The 20,669-nt window shown below is 38.9% G+C and overlaps 1 protein-coding gene across 5 annotated transcripts in view; it reads left to right on the forward strand.

Moving 5' to 3' along the window:
- LOC126321992 (maestro heat-like repeat-containing protein family member 1) overlaps nt 1–20,669 on the forward strand; it is a 262,008-nt gene that overhangs the window by 38,130 nt on the left and 203,209 nt on the right. For all 5 annotated transcript variants that reach the window (XR_007558737.1, XM_049994248.1, XM_049994247.1 and 2 more), the window contains 4 exons: nt 6,712–6,863; nt 7,112–7,345; nt 13,405–13,483; nt 13,559–13,743. Coding sequence is in view for 4 of the 5 variants with exons in the window: in XM_049994248.1 (XP_049850205.1) it covers nt 6,712–6,863; nt 7,112–7,345; nt 13,405–13,483; nt 13,559–13,743 (650 nt within the window). In the remaining variant the exon portion in view is untranslated. The remainder of the gene's footprint in view (nt 1–6,711; nt 6,864–7,111; nt 7,346–13,404; nt 13,484–13,558; nt 13,744–20,669) is intronic.

Below are 20,669 nucleotides of genomic sequence, written 5' to 3' on the forward strand. Positions count from 1 at the left end.
CTTTACTGCTTAACAGTGTATACAAATTGTTCCACCTCTCCATCTGACTGGGGATGGAATGGTGCACTTGTCCTGTGTTCTATGCTGAATTGTTGAAAACCATTTGACACAAAGTGTAGTCCATTCTTCAAAACAATTACTTTTGGAAGTCCCTCTAGACAAAAAATTGATGCCTGTGCTTTGATGATTTGAGAAGCAGTCATGGATTGCATGGATACAACAAATGGCAATTTGCTGAATGTGTCCACTACTATTAACATCGAATGTTCCAAAATGGACCAGCATAATTGATGGCAGTCTTTGCCTTTGGGTGGCGGGTATTGGCCACTCAAAGAATTTCTGGGATGAAGCACCTTGATGCTCCGCACAGACTTGGGAGGTGGCAGTCAACTTTTCAATGTGGGAGTCCATCCTGATCCTAGTGCAATAGTGTCAGGCAAGTTGTTTTGTTCTGACCATGCCCCAGTGACCTCTCTACAGCAAATGAAGCACTTTTTGTTGTAAAGAACTTGGTGTAAGTGCTGATGAATGATCAGGTTCTATAAGGAGAAGCGTCTCAACCTGCTGAATGCATAGACCATGTTGCTGTAATTCTGAATTGCTTTGCCTATCAACGACCAACCAGTGCAGATGTACTGAACGACTTGTAAAACAGGATCCACTGAACAGCCTTCCTATGCAGGATTGGGAAATCTTGCATCCAGAGCATTGTAGTAATAACATGAATCCTCTGATTTGTCAAAAACTGGGTAAGTTCCAAGAGGTAACCATGACAAGTGTGTCAGCACTGTAGTGGTGAGTAGTAAGATAGTAGACAATCTCTTACTGATAATTAGACAGGATGAGAGACAAGAGCTGCATCTTCTGAGCTGTGCATGGCAGGACAAGCTGAAAGGTGAAGCAACGGCTTGTGGTCTTTGATAAGATAGAACTAATTACCTGTGCAGATACTGAAGAAACTTGTTAACTCTGTAAATTTGCAAGAGCTTCTTTTTCTAGTTGGGAGTAATCACAGTGGGCTTTATCCAGTAACTTTGATGCAGATGCAATTGGTCTATGTGCCCCTGCGATTCTGTGAGAAAGAACTGCCCCCATCCCATGTGATGAAGCATTAACCACCAATATTATTGGTTTGGTTGGGTCAAAATGTTTTAGGGTACAGTTATTCAACAAAGCAGTTTTTAATTTCTTGAAAGCTGAAGAGATCTCTTGGGACAACATAGATTGAACATATTTCCTGTTAATTCAAAGCAACAGAGCTGCGATTTGAGCAGTGTTTGGGATAAACCAAATATAGTGTTTAAGTTTGCGTAACACTGCCTGTAAATCACTGACATTGGGGAGGTCTCATAAGTCACCAGTTGGCGAATGTTGAAAGCCTCGTGCGTTAATCACACGTACTAGATAGGTGACCTGTGTTTGAAAAAGTAGCACTCATCCTTGTTGCATCAGAGATCTACAGAAGAAAGCAAACCAAAAAGACTTTTCAGATTTGACAAATGTTCTTTTGGTGTAAGTCTGGAAACCACAATATCATCTGAATAATTGGAGCAGGAGGATGCCTTTGCTGTCAGTTGTTCCAAGTATCACTGAAATATGGCAGGTGCTGCTGCACTGCCAAAAGGTTACTGTAGAATCTTGAATAAACCCTTATGCATACTGATCATAAAAAGCTGCTGTGATTGTTCTTCCAGGAATACCTGAGTGTATGCATATCACAAGTCAATTTTTGAGAAGTATCAACCAGTAATTAATCTGCCCATTAGTTCTTCTGGCCATGGCAAAGGATATGAATCCACAACAGTTTCAGGGTTGACAGTGGACTTGAAGTCAACAAATGTGCAACTTACGATTTGGCATGGTAAGTATCACTCCATCTACATCGATAAGCTGCAATCCTCAGTAAGGTGCATGGCAGAGGGGGACCCTGCACCTCTACGAGGCATTTTCTTTCCTGTCCTTTGGCTTGCAGTAACTGATTCAACAACCTCTTGCTCCTGCCACTGTTCGAACTCTTTAGCCTCTTTGTCCAGAGTATCTTGGAGGACTGACAGTGCCCAAAAGAATTTTGGTTGTGTTTTGGCTTTTAATATTGTGTGTGCCTCAAAATTGTTAGTGTTGCCTAACGTATCCTGACCTACATAATTGAGAGACACTGCCGTTAGGCACAAAAGTGTTCACTGACAGTGCCTTGTGTTGTATCTGTAACCTTAACAGGTTGAAGGTGTCCATGCCAAAAATGTTCGGACTGCCTTTTTGCCCAGAGAATCGCAAACAAAACTGTTTTTGTGACTTTCTTGAATGTGGCAGGGAGACTACAAACACCTAAGATAGAGATATCTTTACAGTTGTATGTAGACAACAGTATTTGTGACTGACAAAGTTTAGGCAGACCTACTTGTTCATAGGTTCATCTATTCAAAAGTGCGAATGATGCTCCAGTATCAAGTTGCACACAAACTTTCTGCTGGGAAATGTTCGGTGACATTAACACCTTGTTCAACTGTCTTTGAACAGAAGACAAGTTCCGGGAATTTGACTTTGATTTAGATATAACACTGTTGTTAGCTGGTTTGGATGTGAGTACATTAACACTCACAACTTGAGTTTTAGAGGTACAAACTCCTGAGTTTTTGTGAATGATCTTTTTCATACAACATATTTGTTTGAGACCGCACTTGCTGCAACTGTCAGGGTGTGCCTGCCACTTGTGAGACTTGAAACATTGTAGACAAGATTTTACGCTAGGAACTGAACGTTTGGCGAGGGCAGTTTACCTCCGCTGGCTGTACAGGCTGTGCCGTGCTGCACTGTGGCTTATGATCTGCATCTACTGCCTGTATACTGTCACTTTGCACAACAGATATGTACAGGGACTACAACGGCACTGTCTAAAATTTCTCGGTTATCCAACAAATTAAGCATTTCTTTGAAAATAGGATCTTGATACTTTAGATGACCGAGACATTCTTTCTTATGGCATCATGTAATTTCTTATCACTATACAACTTTCCACACTCAGAGCTGAATTTACATTGTCTAGTCAGACCTCTTCAGTCTGCTACCCATTCCCTATTCATTTGACTGGACTGTCTACAAAGTCTTAAAAAACTTGAATCTTGCAGCTACCACATGAATCTGTTCATCAAAATGTCTATCAAGAGCAGCAACTAATTCTTCATACAAAATACTTTAAGGCTGGATCCTTGTAACAGTTTGCAGCAGAGGCAAACTCCATACTGTTGACAAAAAACGTGCATGTCAATATGTACCTCAGATGTGGTGCACTGCGAAGTATGCTTGTAACTGCGCTATATGCTCCACCCATTCTTCCTACTGCGCATGCACTCTCTCTCTCTCTCTCTCTCTCTCTCTCTCTCTCTCTCTCTCTCTCTCTCTCTCTCTCTCTCTTTCTAACTTACCAAACGAAAGCGTTGGTATGTTGACAGACACACAAATAAACACAAACACACACACAAAATTCAAGCTTTCGCAACCCACAGTTGCTTCATCAGGAAAGAGGGAAGGAGAGGGAAAGACGAAAGGATGTGGGTTTTAAGGGAGAGGGTAAGGAGTCATTCCAATCCTGGGAGCGGAAAGACTTACCTTAGGGGAAAAAAGGACAGGTATACACTCGTGCTCGCACACACGCGCGCACACACATCCATCCGCACATATACAGACACAAGCAGACATATGTGTGCGTACAAGTGTATACGTGTCCTTTTTTCCCCCTAAGGTATGTCTTTCCGCTCCCGGGATTGGAATGACTCCTTACCCTCTCCATTAAAACCCACATCCTTTCGTCTTTCCCTCTCTTTCCCTCTTTCCTGATGAAGCAACCGTGGGTTTTGAAAGCTTGAGTTTTGTGCGTGTGTTTGTGTCTCTATCAACATACCAACACTTTCGTTTGGTAAGTTACATCATCTTTGTTTTTAGATATATTTTTCCCATGTGGAATGTTTCACACACACACACACACACACACACACACACACACACACACACACACACGATACTTTTGTTGCTTAGCCTCATGGCCGTGAGAATTTGAATGACATTGTACAACTACTGATTTCGATCCACCTGAAAATTCATTTCACAATGGAGATGGAAAAGGATAGCTGCCTTCTCTTTCTTGACGTGTTGGTCAGGAAGAACGCTGATGGTCCGTTGGGACGTGCTGTTTTTGAGGAAGCCTACTCACACTGACTTGGGTCTACTGGTTGATAGTTATCACGATCTGCCTCAACATAAAGTGGTACTTTGTATCTTGCTTCACATGGCCCACATTGCCTCACGCTCTGAGAGTTTATCAGCCTAGTTAGCCCAGCTTGAGGTCACATTTCATTAGAATTTTTATAGCAAAAGACTGATCATACATGTATTGCAATATTGACCAGCCATGCACCAGGTGAGTGGTGATAGTAACGGGGTGACACCATTTTTTGACTACCATCAAAAATTAGGGTTCTTTTAGAGGCTGTAAAGGATGATCTTGGTTTTTGGAAAGTGGGCATGTTTCATAGTCCTTGCAGTTGTGGCTTGTCATATAATGGTCAGATTATCAAAACTGTGGAGGACTGATACAAAAGGTATAAACATCACACATGTTTGCAGCAGCAGAGCCAGTCTGCTATCGCAGAACATTTCGTCGTACTGGTCAGCATATGGAACATAATACAGAGATTCTGGCATGCACTTCCAGCTATTGGAATAGTGTTATTAAGGAAGTAGTTGAAATTAAAATTGGCTAGTAACCTTATACACAGAGATTAGGTTTTTGCTTAAATTCTGTGTCCTGCCTTCTCCCCTGTAAACTAAACAGAGTCATAGCATTAACCCTATCTCCCCGGTTGGCTATTAATTTTCGATATTGATACCGTCTGATAAAGAAATGGAACTGCTTAGTGTGTGATGATGATTTATAAGTAGTGGTGCCTCAGGGTGAAGGGACCTCAGTTAAATGTTTGGCGAGTTATGATGAGAGCTGTATCAGAGATTTAGAACATTCAGTCCAATTTTATTGCTGTGGAGTTTAATTTTTATTCTTGGAGTCTTGTCTTAAAATTATACATGTGCTGTATCCCAAAGGGCATCATGTGTTTTTGTTTCAGTTGTGGTAATATTTGATGCTACAGTTGTTTCTTGCTGTTAGTTGGTAGATATTACATTGTTATTCTGTACTCCTCTTTAGTATTCACGCTAGTAATGTTATGTCTGTGTAAACAGGGTGAAACAGAACTCCGCTGACAAAATGGACCAAAAGAAGAAAAGTGTAAAGTAAACATAATCTCTGAAAGGCATACCTTAAGAGTTATGAGCACTTGTTCATCTTCACTACTGTGAAAAATCTCTCTGTTACTGAGTAAGTACTCATAGCTCTTAGAGGCCATGTTTACTAGGCATTGTTTTCTTGTTTTGGTTCATACTACCACCTCTGAAAGTTTGACAGTGTGTTATACTTCAAAGGAAATATATTAGGCTCTTTCTATATTTGTTCAGTTCTAGATCTGTCATGGATAGCTATTGTTCATTTTTGTTATTGTAGATTAATTTCAGAGACTTTTTGGTGACCCAACATGATTTTTGGACTCTCGCCACAGAGAAACCACTGTTGTTGTTGTCTTCAGTCCAGAGACTGGTTTGATGCGGCTCTCCATGCTACTCTGACCTGTGCAAGCTTCATCATCTCCCAGTACCTACTGCAACCTACATCCTTCTGAATATGCATAGTATATTCGTCTCTTGGTCTCCCTCTATGATTGTTACCTTCCACATTGCCCTCCAATGCTAAATTGGTGATCCCTTGATGCCTCAGAACATTTCCCACCAACCTATCCCTTCTTCTAGTCAGATTGTGCCACAAATTTCTCTTCTCCCCAATTCTGTTAAGTACCTCCTCATTAGTTACGTGATCTACCCATTTAATCTTCAGCATTCTTCTGTAACACCACATTTTGAAAGCTTCTATTCTCTTCTTGTCTAAACTATTTTTAGAAAAGACTTCTAACACTTAAATCTTTACTTGATGCTAACAAATTTTTCTTCTTCAGAAATGCTTTTCTTGCCGTAGCCAGTCTACATTTTGTATCCTCTCTGCTTCGACCACCATCAGTTATTTTGCTCCCCAAATAGCAAAACCCATCCACTACTTTAAGTGTCTCATTTCCAAATCTAATTTCCTCAGCAGCACCTGACTTAATTAGACGACATTCCATTACCCTTGTTTATATTCTCCTTTCAAGACACTAGGGCCTATCCATTCTGTTCAACTGCTCTTCCAGGTCCTTTGCTTAGTCATCTCTGGCCCCCTTCACCACCACCCACACCACCACCACCACCACCACCACCACCACCACCACCACTCCATTTTTTAATGGTTAGGATGTTGCTTGCAAATCATGAAACAGCAAATATGAACCATCTCAAAGAAGACAATTCAAATAAAATACTGCGATGTTGAACTCGGCTTTCTGACTGCTACTTGCTTCTCGTGTTGAATTCTTGTAAATTTTTTGTAGAAATGTGACAGCTTTGTCAGTTTTTGTTTATTACGTAGCTAAAGGAGAGAGACTGTTAACAAATTGTGACATGGAGTATAAGGATTCCTTCTATAAAGCATAATATTAGTACTGTAATTTATTTTGTTAATAAATGATTCATGTAAAAAAGTTGCATGAAACTTACTGTTGTTAATTTATGTTTTAGCGTTGGGTAGATTTGGTGATGCAATTTTGGAATATATGGCTAATATAGATACAGCTCCAGACAATACAGTAAAGAAAGATTCATTCTCCACAGAGATAAGTATTGCTTATGATGTGCTTGTAAGCAGCTGGATAAATTCACGGGAACCAAAGGTTGGTTTTAGTTGGAGAGTTACTTCGTAGTGTGTATTCTTTGGTTATAATGTTGGTGTCTGGCTTTGGCATGACATGATCCTTTGTGCTGTGACATTCGCTCATTATCACACGTGTTTAATTTCTCGATATATCGAAGTCCTGTGTGTCAGATATGGCTGGGCATTTGTGCGCTTCATTTAAGCGTAATATGATTTAGAAGAAGTAATCTTTATTGTATACTTTCCGTTACTGTTGGTTCATTGCAGGTATGTGAAGCAGTGCTACAAGCTTTAGGACCTATGTTTTCAATCTTGGAGACAGATAAAGTTTTTGAGCAACTTCCACGATTGATTCCAATTCTGCTGAACCTTTACCGGCGAAATGTTGATTCCTATGCCATATCACAGTGTTTGGCTGCCGTACTGCTGGTTGCAGTTGAGCATAGTAAAAGCTGTCTAGAACTTCATGCTGATAACCTGCTGAATGTACTTTTTGAAATGGTGAGTGATATTTCGAGCACTAGTTTTTTCTTTTTCAGTTAACAGTCTTATACTGGCATGGGAAAGTGAACATTGCAGAGGATGCCATATTATGTCAGTGGTAGTTTCAGTAGTCAGTAGTCAGCATATACTGAGTTTTGTAGATATCCATTCTTTGCTTTAATGTGTTTTCGTTTCTGTTCCCTTTTCACACAGAATTCATATCTTCCAGAACTACAGATTCCTTTTCTACTCTAGGGCAAAAGAAAAGCGTGGGTGGATTGGGGGGGGGGGGGCAGATGGCAGATGTGCTGGTGAGAACCTGGATTATCAGGTATGGCTCTTAACCTCATCTGCTTCTGGCCGTACCAAATACTGATTTTATTTCTCTTTCCTCGCCCTCTTTTTTAATATAATGAATTTCTTAATTTGTTTTTCTTTTATAAAAGTATTAGTTCTGTTTTAATGTCTTCTTTGTATACTCTTTGACTGAGTGAGGTTGTGGAATGGTTCAGATGTATTTCGCATAGGAGAGGAGTGAGATTCAAATTCCCATCTGGCAAACATGTTTAGTTTTCTGTGGGTTTGTTACATCATTTGGCAAATATTGGCCTTGAAATGAAAGCAACAGAATTCTTTTCCCATTGTGTCCAGTCAGAACACACATCATCTCTAATGATTTCATCATCAGTGACAAATTAAAACTTACTTCTTAATAACCTGTGAATCAACATGTAGCAAGCTGATAAGACCTTGATCATTTTAATATCCATATGATACCATTCTCCTAAAACCCTGTGCTTATGAAGCATTTGAGGAGGGAGATAAAGGGGGGGGGGGGGTGTAGGAGGGGAGTGAGTTGGCCATTGAACCACTGAACTTGCACCCTGACCAACCACGCAGACAAATGTCAGTTTGAACAAAGCTGGAACATGTAGCTGATGCCAGCTAGTAACAAGTGTATGCAGAACAGAGTAGGAGGAGCAACAGCACATACTCGTGTGTGGTTTTTGGAGGTTTTACAGCACCATAACCAGCTCTGGATTAGCATGACTGGTAACCATCTAAAAAAATAACTGAGTAGATTTCTTTTGTTTGAAACAAAAGTTTTGCATCTGTGCTGGGCCTGTTGCTACAATTGGGAGATGGGGATACACAAATCTTGGGCTGCACCTGAAAAGAGGGGGAAGCACAGTTCAACTGAGCATAATGCATAAAGTGTAAGGGGGGGGGGGGGGGGGGAGGCGATGGGGGACATGCATGCAAAGCAAAACCCCTGTGATAACTAATGCTGTGTAATCATAGAGATGGAGAAGTTAAATATAAGAAATTATAGACTAACTAAACTTTTGCAAAGAGTAAATATGGAAAAAGAGGAGTTGCAATATTTATAAAATATAGACACAAAGCCAAAAATATTGAAATAAACAGTTTGTATGTGGATTGGAACCTACAAGGCGGCAGTGGTAGCACACTGGACTTGCATTTGGGAGGACGATGGTTCAGTCCCGCGTCCAGCCATCCTGATTTTGGTTTTCCATGATTTCCCTAAAATCGCTCCAGGCAAATGCTGGGATGGTTCCTCTGAAAGGGCATGGCCGACTTCCTTCCCTAATCCGATAAGACCGATGACCTCGCAGTTTGGTCTCTTCCCCCAAACAACTCAACCTACAAGGCAGAATACTACTCTGGTAGTTGTAACTCTCTGCAAATTCCCTCTAGGAAATGTTCAGTTATTTCTGAGAAATTAGATGCATTGTAGAGCTACCCCTCAGACAACTTCAGACCTAATTTCAGTAGGTAATTTTCCAACTCTTGTGCAACAAAGAGTAGGATCCAGATTGATACCATTTTCATAGACAGTGCTCAGGCTGAAAAATATTGTGCATGTAATTGTTAATGGACTGTCTGATAATGAACCACAATTAATGGAAAGAAATATTGTAGTACCTTACAGCACTGAGGTGAGTTCATACAAAGCAATGGGGCTTATTAATGAGGAGAGGGTACATTGTTTTAAGGGTATGTTCCAAGAGGTAGTATGGATAGAAGTAACTGTATATGTAGAAAGAGATGCTAATATCAAATTAAATATACATAGTAATTTTACCTCAATATTTGAAAGTTGATTTCCTAAAAAGTTATTCAGAAAATCCACAGATAACTGAGAGAATTACAATCTCATGTAAGAGGAAGAGGGAAATTTATTTAAAGGTCTGAATAATTCAAGAGCTGTGTTACTTACACACTGCAATAGTGTAATATTTTAAGGAAAATCATTAAAATGCCAATAAGTATATATCTCCTGACAGAAATTAATGAAGCAGATTATAACATTAAAACTATGGGGGCATGGCAGCAAGTCCGTGTACAAGGCACCATGACAATTAAACTAAATGATAATTTGTGACTGATAATTCACAAGTTGTGAATACTTTTAAGTCATTTTCTGGATGTAGTAGCAAAAACAGTATTAAATACAAGGTCTGGTCAAAAAAATCCCTAACTTTGACCACAAAATTTGTCTATGTATACCTTTTACTCACAATGAATGATTTTTTTCAAAACACACTCCTCCACAATTCACACACTACTCCCAGCACTGTTTCCACTTCCAGAAGCAGGCTTGGTATGCCTCTTGCTGGATCGCATGAAGCACTGTCTGCAAATTTTCTTTTGTCATCTGTTACTTCCAATCTTTGTCCTATCAATGGGGTTTTCGACTTTGTAAGTTAAAAAAATGTCCGCAGGGGTCAGTTCTGGAGAGTACAGAGGATGAAGCATCACAGTAATTTCATTTTTTGTGCAATAGTCACACACCCAGAAGGATGAATGTGGAGGTGCATTATCGTGATGCAAGAGCCATGAATTGTCCAGCCACATTCAGGCTGTTTCCTTCTCAAATTTTCTTGCAGCCATCACATGTCCCACTAATACCATTGATTAACAGTTATTTCTCATCACCAGTTCTGATTCTCTTAAGGAATGCTCTGATATGCGCTATCTCTGTGGAGATAAGTGAGGTGAAGGTCTTTCTGATCTCGACTCATGAGCCATGGGACAAACTTGGTGGTGAGATGATGCATTCCTAGATGCTGTGTCAGGGTTTTCTGACATGATCCAACTGAAATGTTACACTCTTCTGCAATTTCTCAGACACTCTGTCTTCTATTGGCACGCACAACTTCATTGTCGCCAGACGTTGGAGGACGTCCTGTACAGGGGTCATCTTTAACTTCTGACCATTTTTAAACTATGTGAACTATTTGTAACACAGAGTACAGCTTAAGCACTCATCATCATAGGCTTCCTGCATCATTTGGTGTGTCTCTCTACAAACTTGTTCTTGAATTTCATGCAAAATTTAAAGAAGACGCATTGCTGCTCCTTACTTTGCCATCTTGAATTCGCGAACTGTACAACACAATGTTCTACTGAATACATGACAATACAATAACTAACAGACATTCAACGATAAAACTTCCAGCAATTATACATTAAACCCTGGAGTGTGCAGCTACGCCAACTGCATTTTGCTCCAACACACCATTGGCGCGAACTCAAGAATGTTCTGGATATTTTTAACAGACCTCATAGTTCAATTGAAGTAGCAAGAGAATGTATTAAAAATGTCACCTCACAAAACTTTTGAGGAATAGGGCCAACATTGTTCACTGAAGTCAACAGAATTCTAAAACTCTAAAAACCCAAAGCTCATGGGGTGTTGATGGAATTTGAAAGTGAATTCTGAAATGCTGTTCGTCTTAATAAGTAATGTCCTTACAATATATGTAATGCATTGCTGGCATAGGGAATTTCTCTGAACAGTTTAAAAAAAACTATTGTTAAACCCCTTCACAAGAAATGTGACAAAAAAGACTTGAATGGTTGTTATACAGTTGACTTACTGGCTTCGTTTTCCAAAATATTCAAAAAAGTAATACTGTCAAGAGTCGATCTCTCACTTCTGTGAAAACAATTTGTTTAGTGTAACACAGGTTGAATTCCAGAAGGGTTGCTCATCTGAGAACGCTGTTAATACATTCACTCATCAAATATTATGAGCATTAAATAATAAAATATCACCAGTTGGTATTTTTTGTGATCTTCCCAAGGTGTTTGATTGTGTAGGTCATGTTACACTCTGGGGAAAAAACTCAAGTTTTATGAAATTCATGACTTTACACAGCTAGTTTGAATCATACTTGACGAACAGAAAGCAAAAAAGTTGTGCTGAATAATCGAAACAATGTTGGAAGGGTAGAAAATTTTAGTGAATTAGGGTAAATCATAAAGGAAGCCACACAGAGTTCAATTTTGGCTCCACTACTATTCCTTATATATTTGATGACTTTCCATATAACATTCAGCAAGCAAATTGGGACTTTTTTTTTTTTTTTTTTTTTTTTTTTTTTTTTTTTTTTTTTTTTTTTTTTCCAGATTGTACTAATGCTATAATAGATATCAGTAGCGAGGAGGCAACAGAAGAAAATGTTAATGATATTTTTCAAAGAATTATTAAGTTGTTCTCTGAAAATGTACTCTCCCCAAGTTTTGAGAAAACACTCTGTTCGCTTATGTACAACAGTCATACCAACAAGTGATGTTGCACATGAACAGAGGTCAGTAAAGAGAGTAGAATACTCCTATTTTTGGGGTGTACATATTCATGAAATCTTGAACCGTGAGAAACATACTGTAAACTGACTCATTCCACATCATTTTGATACAAGAATGATTCAAGTGATCTGTGGAGCATGTAATTAATTGAATCCTTTGTTCTGTAATTTCAAAACTACTTGCCTGTTTACTACTAAGATTCTACCCCTCTTACAATATACAAAGGAAATGTTGACCAATGGGTAGATCACATGTTGAGCTGTAGATAGAGCACTGTGAAATGACTGTTATGGACTAAGCTGTAGGTATGTAGGTATTGCCATTACACACACACACACACACACACACACACACACACACACACACACAAATATTCGATCAAGCAGGCACAGCTCACATACACATGACCGCTATCATAAGTGCATGAGGCGTGCTTTTCTGTGTGTGTGAGTAGGTTTTCCTTTTTTCTCTGAAGAAAGCTTTGACTGAAAGAGTAGTGTGTAACAGTCTTTTCATTGTGCCTGTCTGCAACTCAGTGTGTGGTCTTTGCTGTGAGTAGCAATCTATCCTTTCCATAATAGTTGATATTCCAACTGAACTTTCTATTGTAAAACCTCTGTTCAGTAAGGAATAGTAAAGTCACATGCAGAATGTTACTTAAATACTACATTTTGGAAATGGTTTGGGGCAACAACACTCAGAAATGTAGTAAAAAGAAAACAGCCATACAGAATCCTGCCTGAAATTAGACACAGCAGGATAAAACCAACTTCTGTATTATTGTATCCTTTTTTAAGAATTACACTCCAGTACCAGTTATGAAGAAAATATTAGACTAATGAAGCTTGTGCAGAGGCAGAAAATTTTACACTTAAAATTTCTATGCACGAAGGGAACAGAAAACTATCTCAATACATAATGAAAAGTTCCTTATTCCATACATTTTATCCTTGTGACAGTATGGATGTTGATCTACTTTCCAGAAAGGGTCTTTCACTTAGCAGTGGAGTTTGTGTTTTGAATTTTCCTATCAGATTTAAACTGTGTGCTAGGTTAAATCTCTTAAGATTAAGTGCCTTTTGCAGGCAATGCTGCTCTTACTTATTTAACCAGCCACAGTTCACAACATGCTCTTGCAACTTTAACTTTGCCAGTACATCTCTCTTATTTCCCAAAATTCCATACTCCCAGGAATGCTAGTCCAGCAGGTATGCAGAAGAACATCTGTGACATTTGAAAAATAAGAGATGTACTGATATGAGGATAGATATGAGGATAGGTCATGAATGATTCCTGAATAGCTCAAATAGTAGAGCATTACCTGCAAAAGGAAAGATTCTGAGTTCATCCCTGCCTGTCACACAGTTTAGATCTGCCAGGAAGTTTAGATTTACTTCTTTCAACAGCATTTCTTGTTATTGAAATTGTTTTCATTAAAATGTATTTTTTTTTCTTTACAGGTGTGCCCATTCCCAGATTATGCTCAACCTGCTGCTGTAAAAAATCATTATGAAGTCTTGCGATGTTTCGATAGGATTGGTAAGTAATTGGATGCTCTCTTGAATGTTTTAGTCACATCATTGAACCAGATCATACGGACCTTTTTTTCTGTAGCAACTGCCTGTGTGGGGAAGGTGTTGGAATTCATGATCCATCAACTCAAGAATGGTGAACGAGAGAAGATAAAAGCCCTCTTTGTCATTTCACATCTGGTTAATTCGTCAGAAAATGTTATTCAGTCAAAGATTTCTGATGTGATTGTAATAATGAAGAATCTTTTAAGTGAAAGCAGTGGCAAGGTAAGAAATTATGTTTTAAAAGGATTCCAAATAAAAGCCAGGAAATAAGATCGCTTGTAAACAGTGGTTTAGTGCAAAGCTCAGTTCTTAACAAGAAGACAATTTCTCTGTGCACAATAAAATGAATGTTATTTATAGTAGTGGGAAACAAAAAATATGTTAGTATTTAGCATTTCATAGTTCTTTTTTATGAAAATCATTTAACATTCTTCAAATGCTGTGTTAGATGGTACAGATGTATCTACATCTACATCGATACTCCACAAGCCACCGTACGGTGCATGGAGGAGGGTACCCTGTACCACTACTAGTCATTTCCTTTCCTGTTCCACTTGCAAGTAAAGTGAGGGAAAAATGACTGTCTGAATGCCTCTATACGAGTCCTGATTTCTCGTATCTTACCTTCGTGATCCTTTTGTGCAATGTATGTTGGCGGCAGTAGAATCGTTTGGCAGTCAGCTTGAAATGACAGTTCTGTAAATTTTCTCAATAGAGTTTCTTGAGAAGATCAGATCATCGCCTTCCCTCCAGGGATTCCCATTTGAGTTCCTGAAGCATCTCTGTAAATGTGTTGTTCAAATCTACTGGTAACAAATCTGGCAGTGCGCCTGTGAATGGCTTAGATTTCTTCCTTCAGTCTGACTTGGTATGGATTCCACTCAAGCAGTACTGAAGAATAGGTCACACCAGTGGCCTGTATCCAGTCGCTTTTACAGGTGAACCACTCTTTCCTAAAATTCTCCCAAGAAATCAAAGTCAGCCATTCACCTTCCCTACCACAGTTCTCACATGTTTGTTCCATCTAATAGTGCTTTGCAATGTTAAGCCCAGATATTTAGATGACTTGACCGAGTGAAGTGGGATACTAGTAATGCTGCATCCAAACAATAAAGGTTTGATCTTCCTACTCATTTGCATTAACTTACATTTTTCCACATTTAGGACTAGCTGCCATTCATCACACCAACTGGAAATTTTGTCTAAGTCATCTTGTATCTTCCTGCAGATACACAACTTCAACAAGTTACCATACACCACAGCATCATCAGCAAACAACCACAGATTGCCTACCTGCCAAATCATTTATGTTTATAGAGAACAACAGCGATCCTGTCACACTTCCGTGGGCACTCCTGACAATACCTTCATCTCTGGATAACATTCGTCATCAAGGAGAACAAACTGGGTACTATTATTTAGGAAGTCTTTCAGCCACTCACATATCTGTAAACTTATTCCATATGCTCATACCTTCATTAACAGCCTACAATGGGGCTTTGTGTCAAATGTTTTCTAGAAATACAAAATCTGCTTGTTGTCCTTTATCCATAGTTCATAGTATATCATGTGAGAGAATTGCAAGCTGAGTTTCACACAATTGATGCTTTCTAAAACCACGTTGATTCATGGACATAGCGTCTCAGTGTCAAGAAAAATTATTATATTCGGACTGAGGTTATGTTCAAGGATTCTGCAGTAGACAGATGTTAGAGATACTGGTATTTAAGTTTGCAGGTCCGTTCTTTTACCACTCTTATGTACTGGAGTCACCTATGCCTTTTTCCATTCACTTGTGACTTTGTGCTGAGTGAGAGATTCACAATAAATGCGAGCTAGGTAAGGAGCCAATGCCATAGAGTACTCTTTATAAAATCGAACTGGGATTCGATGTGGACCTGGTGATCTATTTACTTTTAAATCTTTCAGTTGTATCTCTACGCTGGGGGTGCTTATTATTATGTCGTCCATACGGGAGTCTGTCCGATGGTTACTTGATGATAAGTTTGTACGATTCTCCTGTGTGAATGATTTCTTGAACCTGAAATTTAAAACTTTGACTTCTTTTTGCTATCTTCAACTGTCACACCACACTGGCCAATGAAGGAATGAATGGAAGCCATAGACCTGCTTAGCCACTTTACATAGGACCAGAATTTTCTCGGGTTCTCTGCTAAATCTTTCACTAAGGTGTGATGATGGTAGTTGTTGGGTGCTTTGTGCATAGATCTTTCCACAGTTGCCCAAATATCTAATAACCTTTGCTTGTTGTCATTTGTGCATTCCCTTTTGAACCAATAGTGCAACAGCCTCTGCTCCCTCAGCATCCTCCGAATTTTGTTATTAAACCATGATGGGTCTCTTACATCCTTTATCCACTTAGTTGCCACAAAACTGTCCAGACAACGATCTACAATCTGCTTAAACTTTGCCCATAATTCCTCTGTGTCCATCTTACTGGAACTAAGTGATGCCAATTCAGTGTATAAGTGAGATGCTAATAACTGCTTACCTGCTCTGTCTAGCAGAAACACTCATCTAGCCTTCATGGCTGATTTATTAACTTTTGTAATCATAGTTACTATAAGGACATCATGATTGCTAATCCCCCTTTCTATATTGACATTGCTTGTCATTATAATGCAACACTGTTAGAAGCCTTTAATTGGGAATTTCACAGTATTCTCGTAGAGAAGCTCAATTTATGTTAGCATAAATCTTTCTGGTAACTGGTTTTCATTTTGTGTAATGAAAAAATGCAAGATGTCAAGGTAAGAAATCCAGGTAGTGTAACCAGAAAGGTATATAAATTTTTTTGAATATTTTGAATTGATTCTCTGCGAGTGGATAGTCACAGATCTTAGATAAAACACAATATATGCAATTTTGTACTGATCAGGGCCTGACCCCACAATTAGAGTTAATGTGTTGGAAAAAATAGTAAATGAAACTGAATATATTAAATTATTAGGTGTTTATGTCGATAAGTATCTGAGCAGTATGTCACATTGTGTAGTTCTTCTAAAGCGTCTAAGCTCTGCAATTTTTGCTTTATGGATAAAAGCAAGCTTTGAAAATGAGAAAGGTTGACTTATTTTTCCTATTTACATTCGATAATGTCATACGGTATCATACTCTGGGGCAATTCTTTGTTGAGGAAGAAAGTATCCGTTGCACAGAAGTAGATAATAAGGATAACATGTGGTGTTCACTGATCCCTGTGTACTTGCAGCAAGATAATTGGGGGTGTCACAGTGTTAAACGAACTCGTTTTAACAAAAGTAAAAAGAATAGTTTAAGTACAGGTGTGACAATTCTGAGCCTATGTTACAAGATTTTTTTTCCTTTGTTTTTTCACGCATCATGTTCGATTACGCGATAAGACACATAAATCTGAAGGCTGTAAATTCAACTAAATACTTAGGGATTACAATTACAAATAACTTAAATTGGAACGATCACATGGATAATATTGTGTGTAGAGCAAACCAAAGGCTGAGATTGATTGTCAGAACACTTAGAAGGTGCAACAGGTCTACTAAAGAGACTGCTTACATTATGCTTGTCTGCCCTACTCTGGAGTATTGCTGTGCAGTGTGGGATCAGCATCAGGTGGGACTGGTGGATGACATCGAATAAGAACAAAGAAGGGCAGCTCGTTTTGTATTATCGCGAAATAGGGGAGATAGTGTCACAGACATGATACGTGAATTGGAGTGGCAATCATTAAAACAAAGGCATGTTTTGTTGCGACAGAATCTTCTCATGAAATTTCAATCACCAGTTTTCTCCTTCGATTGCAAAATCATTCTGTTGTTACCCACCTACATAGGGAAAAATGATCATCATGATGAAATAAGAGAAATCAGGGCTCGCACAGAAAAAATAAGTGCTTGTTTTTCCCCACGTGCCGTTTGACAGTGGAACAGTAGAGAGACAGTTTGAAAGTGGTTCATTGAACCCTCTGCTAGGCACTTTATTGTGAATAGCAGAGTAATCACGTAGATGTAGATCTGTAGATGTAGATGTATATGTGTTGAAAATTCTTCTCCACGGCAGGATTTGGGGAACTATTTAAGTTACACAAGAACAAAGGGAAGCAGCTGTTAGAAACTGCACTGATGCTTAGTAATTGCATACCCAGGCCAAATTTAACACAGTAATATTAGCAAAAAAATAACTTTTACACATTCTTTTTTTTTTGGGGGGGGGGGGGGGGGGGGGCAGAGGAAGAGAGTTGTTTCTGCGAATAAGATGCCAGTGTATCATGAACATTGCCATGCTGGTAACAGGAATCTAAAATTCCTGAGCCTAGATAATCAGTTGATTTATAGGGGTAATGGGCAATATGGTGTGTTTTCAATTTGAATTTGAATTTAAAGGAGTTTTAAATTTCTTGCTTAATGCCAGACAGGTGCTAGTCGATGACTTGCAGACCAAAATAGAGCACTCCAGTCTGAAACCTAGAAAAAGATGTAAAATCTACATGACTTTACTTTCCTGTATTGTATTTTGGTTTTGTAAATCACTTTCAAACTGAAAGTGATTTTCCTTATTGGAACCAAATACCATTAGGAAATAAATGTATTGGGAAGTGACTGTAAGAATTTGAAGACCTTTGAAGTGTCTTCACACTCCTGTGGTTTAATTATTATTTCAGTTTACTACTTGTTTAAAATAGAACTAAGTGTAATAAAAAATGTGTTGCACAATGATTTTTGATTCATTGTTACCAAAGTGGATGGGTGTGCCAGTTCTCAAACGGGAGGAAGGCAACGGCATATCAGCTCCAGTGGGCTTTTTCCCAGTAAATTGCTGTGTGTTCAACTCAAGCTTCGTGTTGATTACTGCTTAACTCTTTTAGTCTCCTCTCATATTGTTAAGTTAGAAATCTCTTCTGGAGAACTGAATTCAACGATTTTCTCTTTAAAACATTATCATACTATTCTGAAATTGCCTACACATAATTTAAAAACAGCATTTACTGACAGATTCAATGGAACAGACAATAGTAACTATATGTATTGCTGATATAGCTGATATAACTTATGGCTAATTGGACCATGGTGATTCTAGTTGTTCACCTCCCCATTGTGCCTGAACTGTTCTCAAACCCACTCTTTTTGGAGTGGGGAGTGTCCTTTGTATCAGGATAAATTACTACCCTCATCCTCATTAAAGGTGCACCCTGTATGTCTTCAGGTCTAAATGGCCTACCCTTCATTTTAACCTTCATCGCTCTAGCCCCCCCTCTCCTCCTCAAGGTATGAAATAATAGTTCGAAAAGCTGTGATAGTGTTGTTGCTTTTGCTGTTATGTTTCTATTGGCAATACTAAACATTTTGCCTCCTGAAGATGAGAACTTGCCAGCAGGCCAGTTTCTGAATTTATTAGATTTCTCATCACAAATTTCCTTTGATACAAAAAATGTAAAGTATTTAAAGTAACAAGATACATTACTTAAGCTGAAGTTAAGATGTAAAAAAGCATCCATTGTGAAAGAGTATGCTTCATCACAAATATGTCTATGCACCATAACAAAGAGAGATTAACAGCACTAGCACAAACCTTTTGCTATTGTAAGCACAATTGGACAACTGTAATATCAAAACATCTGCTGTTTCCTCAAGACGGACTACAAATAATATCAGTTGCACCCAACTGCAACATTATACCAACAGGCAGAAATGCTATCAGAATTTCCCAGCAGTGAGATGACCATCACCACCAAAGGACAAACTTGTTAAATGGAAGCCCAAAGAAACTCTGTCCAAAGCCATCCAGCTGTGACTATTATTATTTGAGAAGTGTGGTGCATCAGTAGACACCATGGACTGTATCTGCCTGTTTAGAACCATCCATTCTCTTATGTGGTGCTCCTACCTCAATGTAAAGTAGAATGGTTCATACTACGGTGAAACATCAGTGGATTCAGCATTCATATGGAGGAACTGAAACTTATGGCACAGGTAAGACCCATAGTTGACATATTCATCAATGACAAATATTACTTATCCTTTCTTTCCCTAAACACCAACCTACAGACAGTTGGTGCAATAGTCTGCCTGTTGTTTATGTTAACTGAATGCCACCTGTACTGATCCCTAATAAGTCTCTGTCTACAGATGCACCTTGCCTGTTAAGTGCTCCTTTCTATTCCATTTGCATATTGACTGTGGGCAGAATAACTTCTTAAATGTTTCTGTGTGTAGAATAATTAATCTAAACTTGATTTTGCGTCTCTATGGGAGAGCCGCCAGATGGGATTTTTCAGAATTTCAGTCTCTCCCATGGGTTAAACAAACCTGTGATCATTAACACTGCCTTTCAGTGTTCCCTGTTAGTCCTGTTTGGTATGTGTCCCAAATGAATTTGCAGTAGGATGGGTCAGGAGTGTTTTGTAAGTCATATGATTTGTATAGACTTATTGCATATTTCCAGGATTCTTCCAATGAACCAGAGTCCTGTTACCTACTGTAGATATGACTGTGACTATGCGATAATTCTTTTTCATACCCCACCACTTTTTACACCTATATATTAGTATGATTATGATATTTGTATTAGTTGACTGATTAATATTGTAATCATACGATTCCAATTTTCTGCATTTTGATATTTTGTGAAGCACACAGTCTGGCTTTGGCTACTGCAGAGGTTGACTGCCCACCAGAAGAGTTGAGATGGACTTAGTCATTAGGAAACATCATACTACCCAGTGCTGTGCCCATGTGGTGAGTGAGTGCCACTGTCTCGTCATGTGTGTATGGCGGCCAATAGTATTCCATGCTGCCGGTACGTAGGCAGCTGTGCTTTGCACAGCCGGTCAATTCAGTGCTTTGGCTAGGCAGTTTTAGATCTGTCTTACCTGTATAGGACTGCTTGATAACTCCCTTGCTTGTCACCCAGTTATTCTTGTTTGTTACATCTTGGATTTCTCTCTCCGCTGCTCTTGGCCTTGTTGTCATCGTTGTGGTGACCTAATCTGTTGTTTTGTCAGCAGTCTGCCTGTCACAGGTCACCTATTACGTGAACACCAATGGTCCTGATATCTACCCTGGGCACCCTTTTGAAGCTACTTACACGTGTGTCAGCGACTCTCCATCCGTGATAGCATGTTGTGTCCTCTCTACCAAGAAACCCTAATT

This window comes from Schistocerca gregaria, chromosome 2 (assembly GCF_023897955.1).
Source record: "Schistocerca gregaria isolate iqSchGreg1 chromosome 2, iqSchGreg1.2, whole genome shotgun sequence".
Lineage (NCBI taxonomy): Eukaryota > Metazoa > Arthropoda > Insecta > Orthoptera > Acrididae > Schistocerca > Schistocerca gregaria.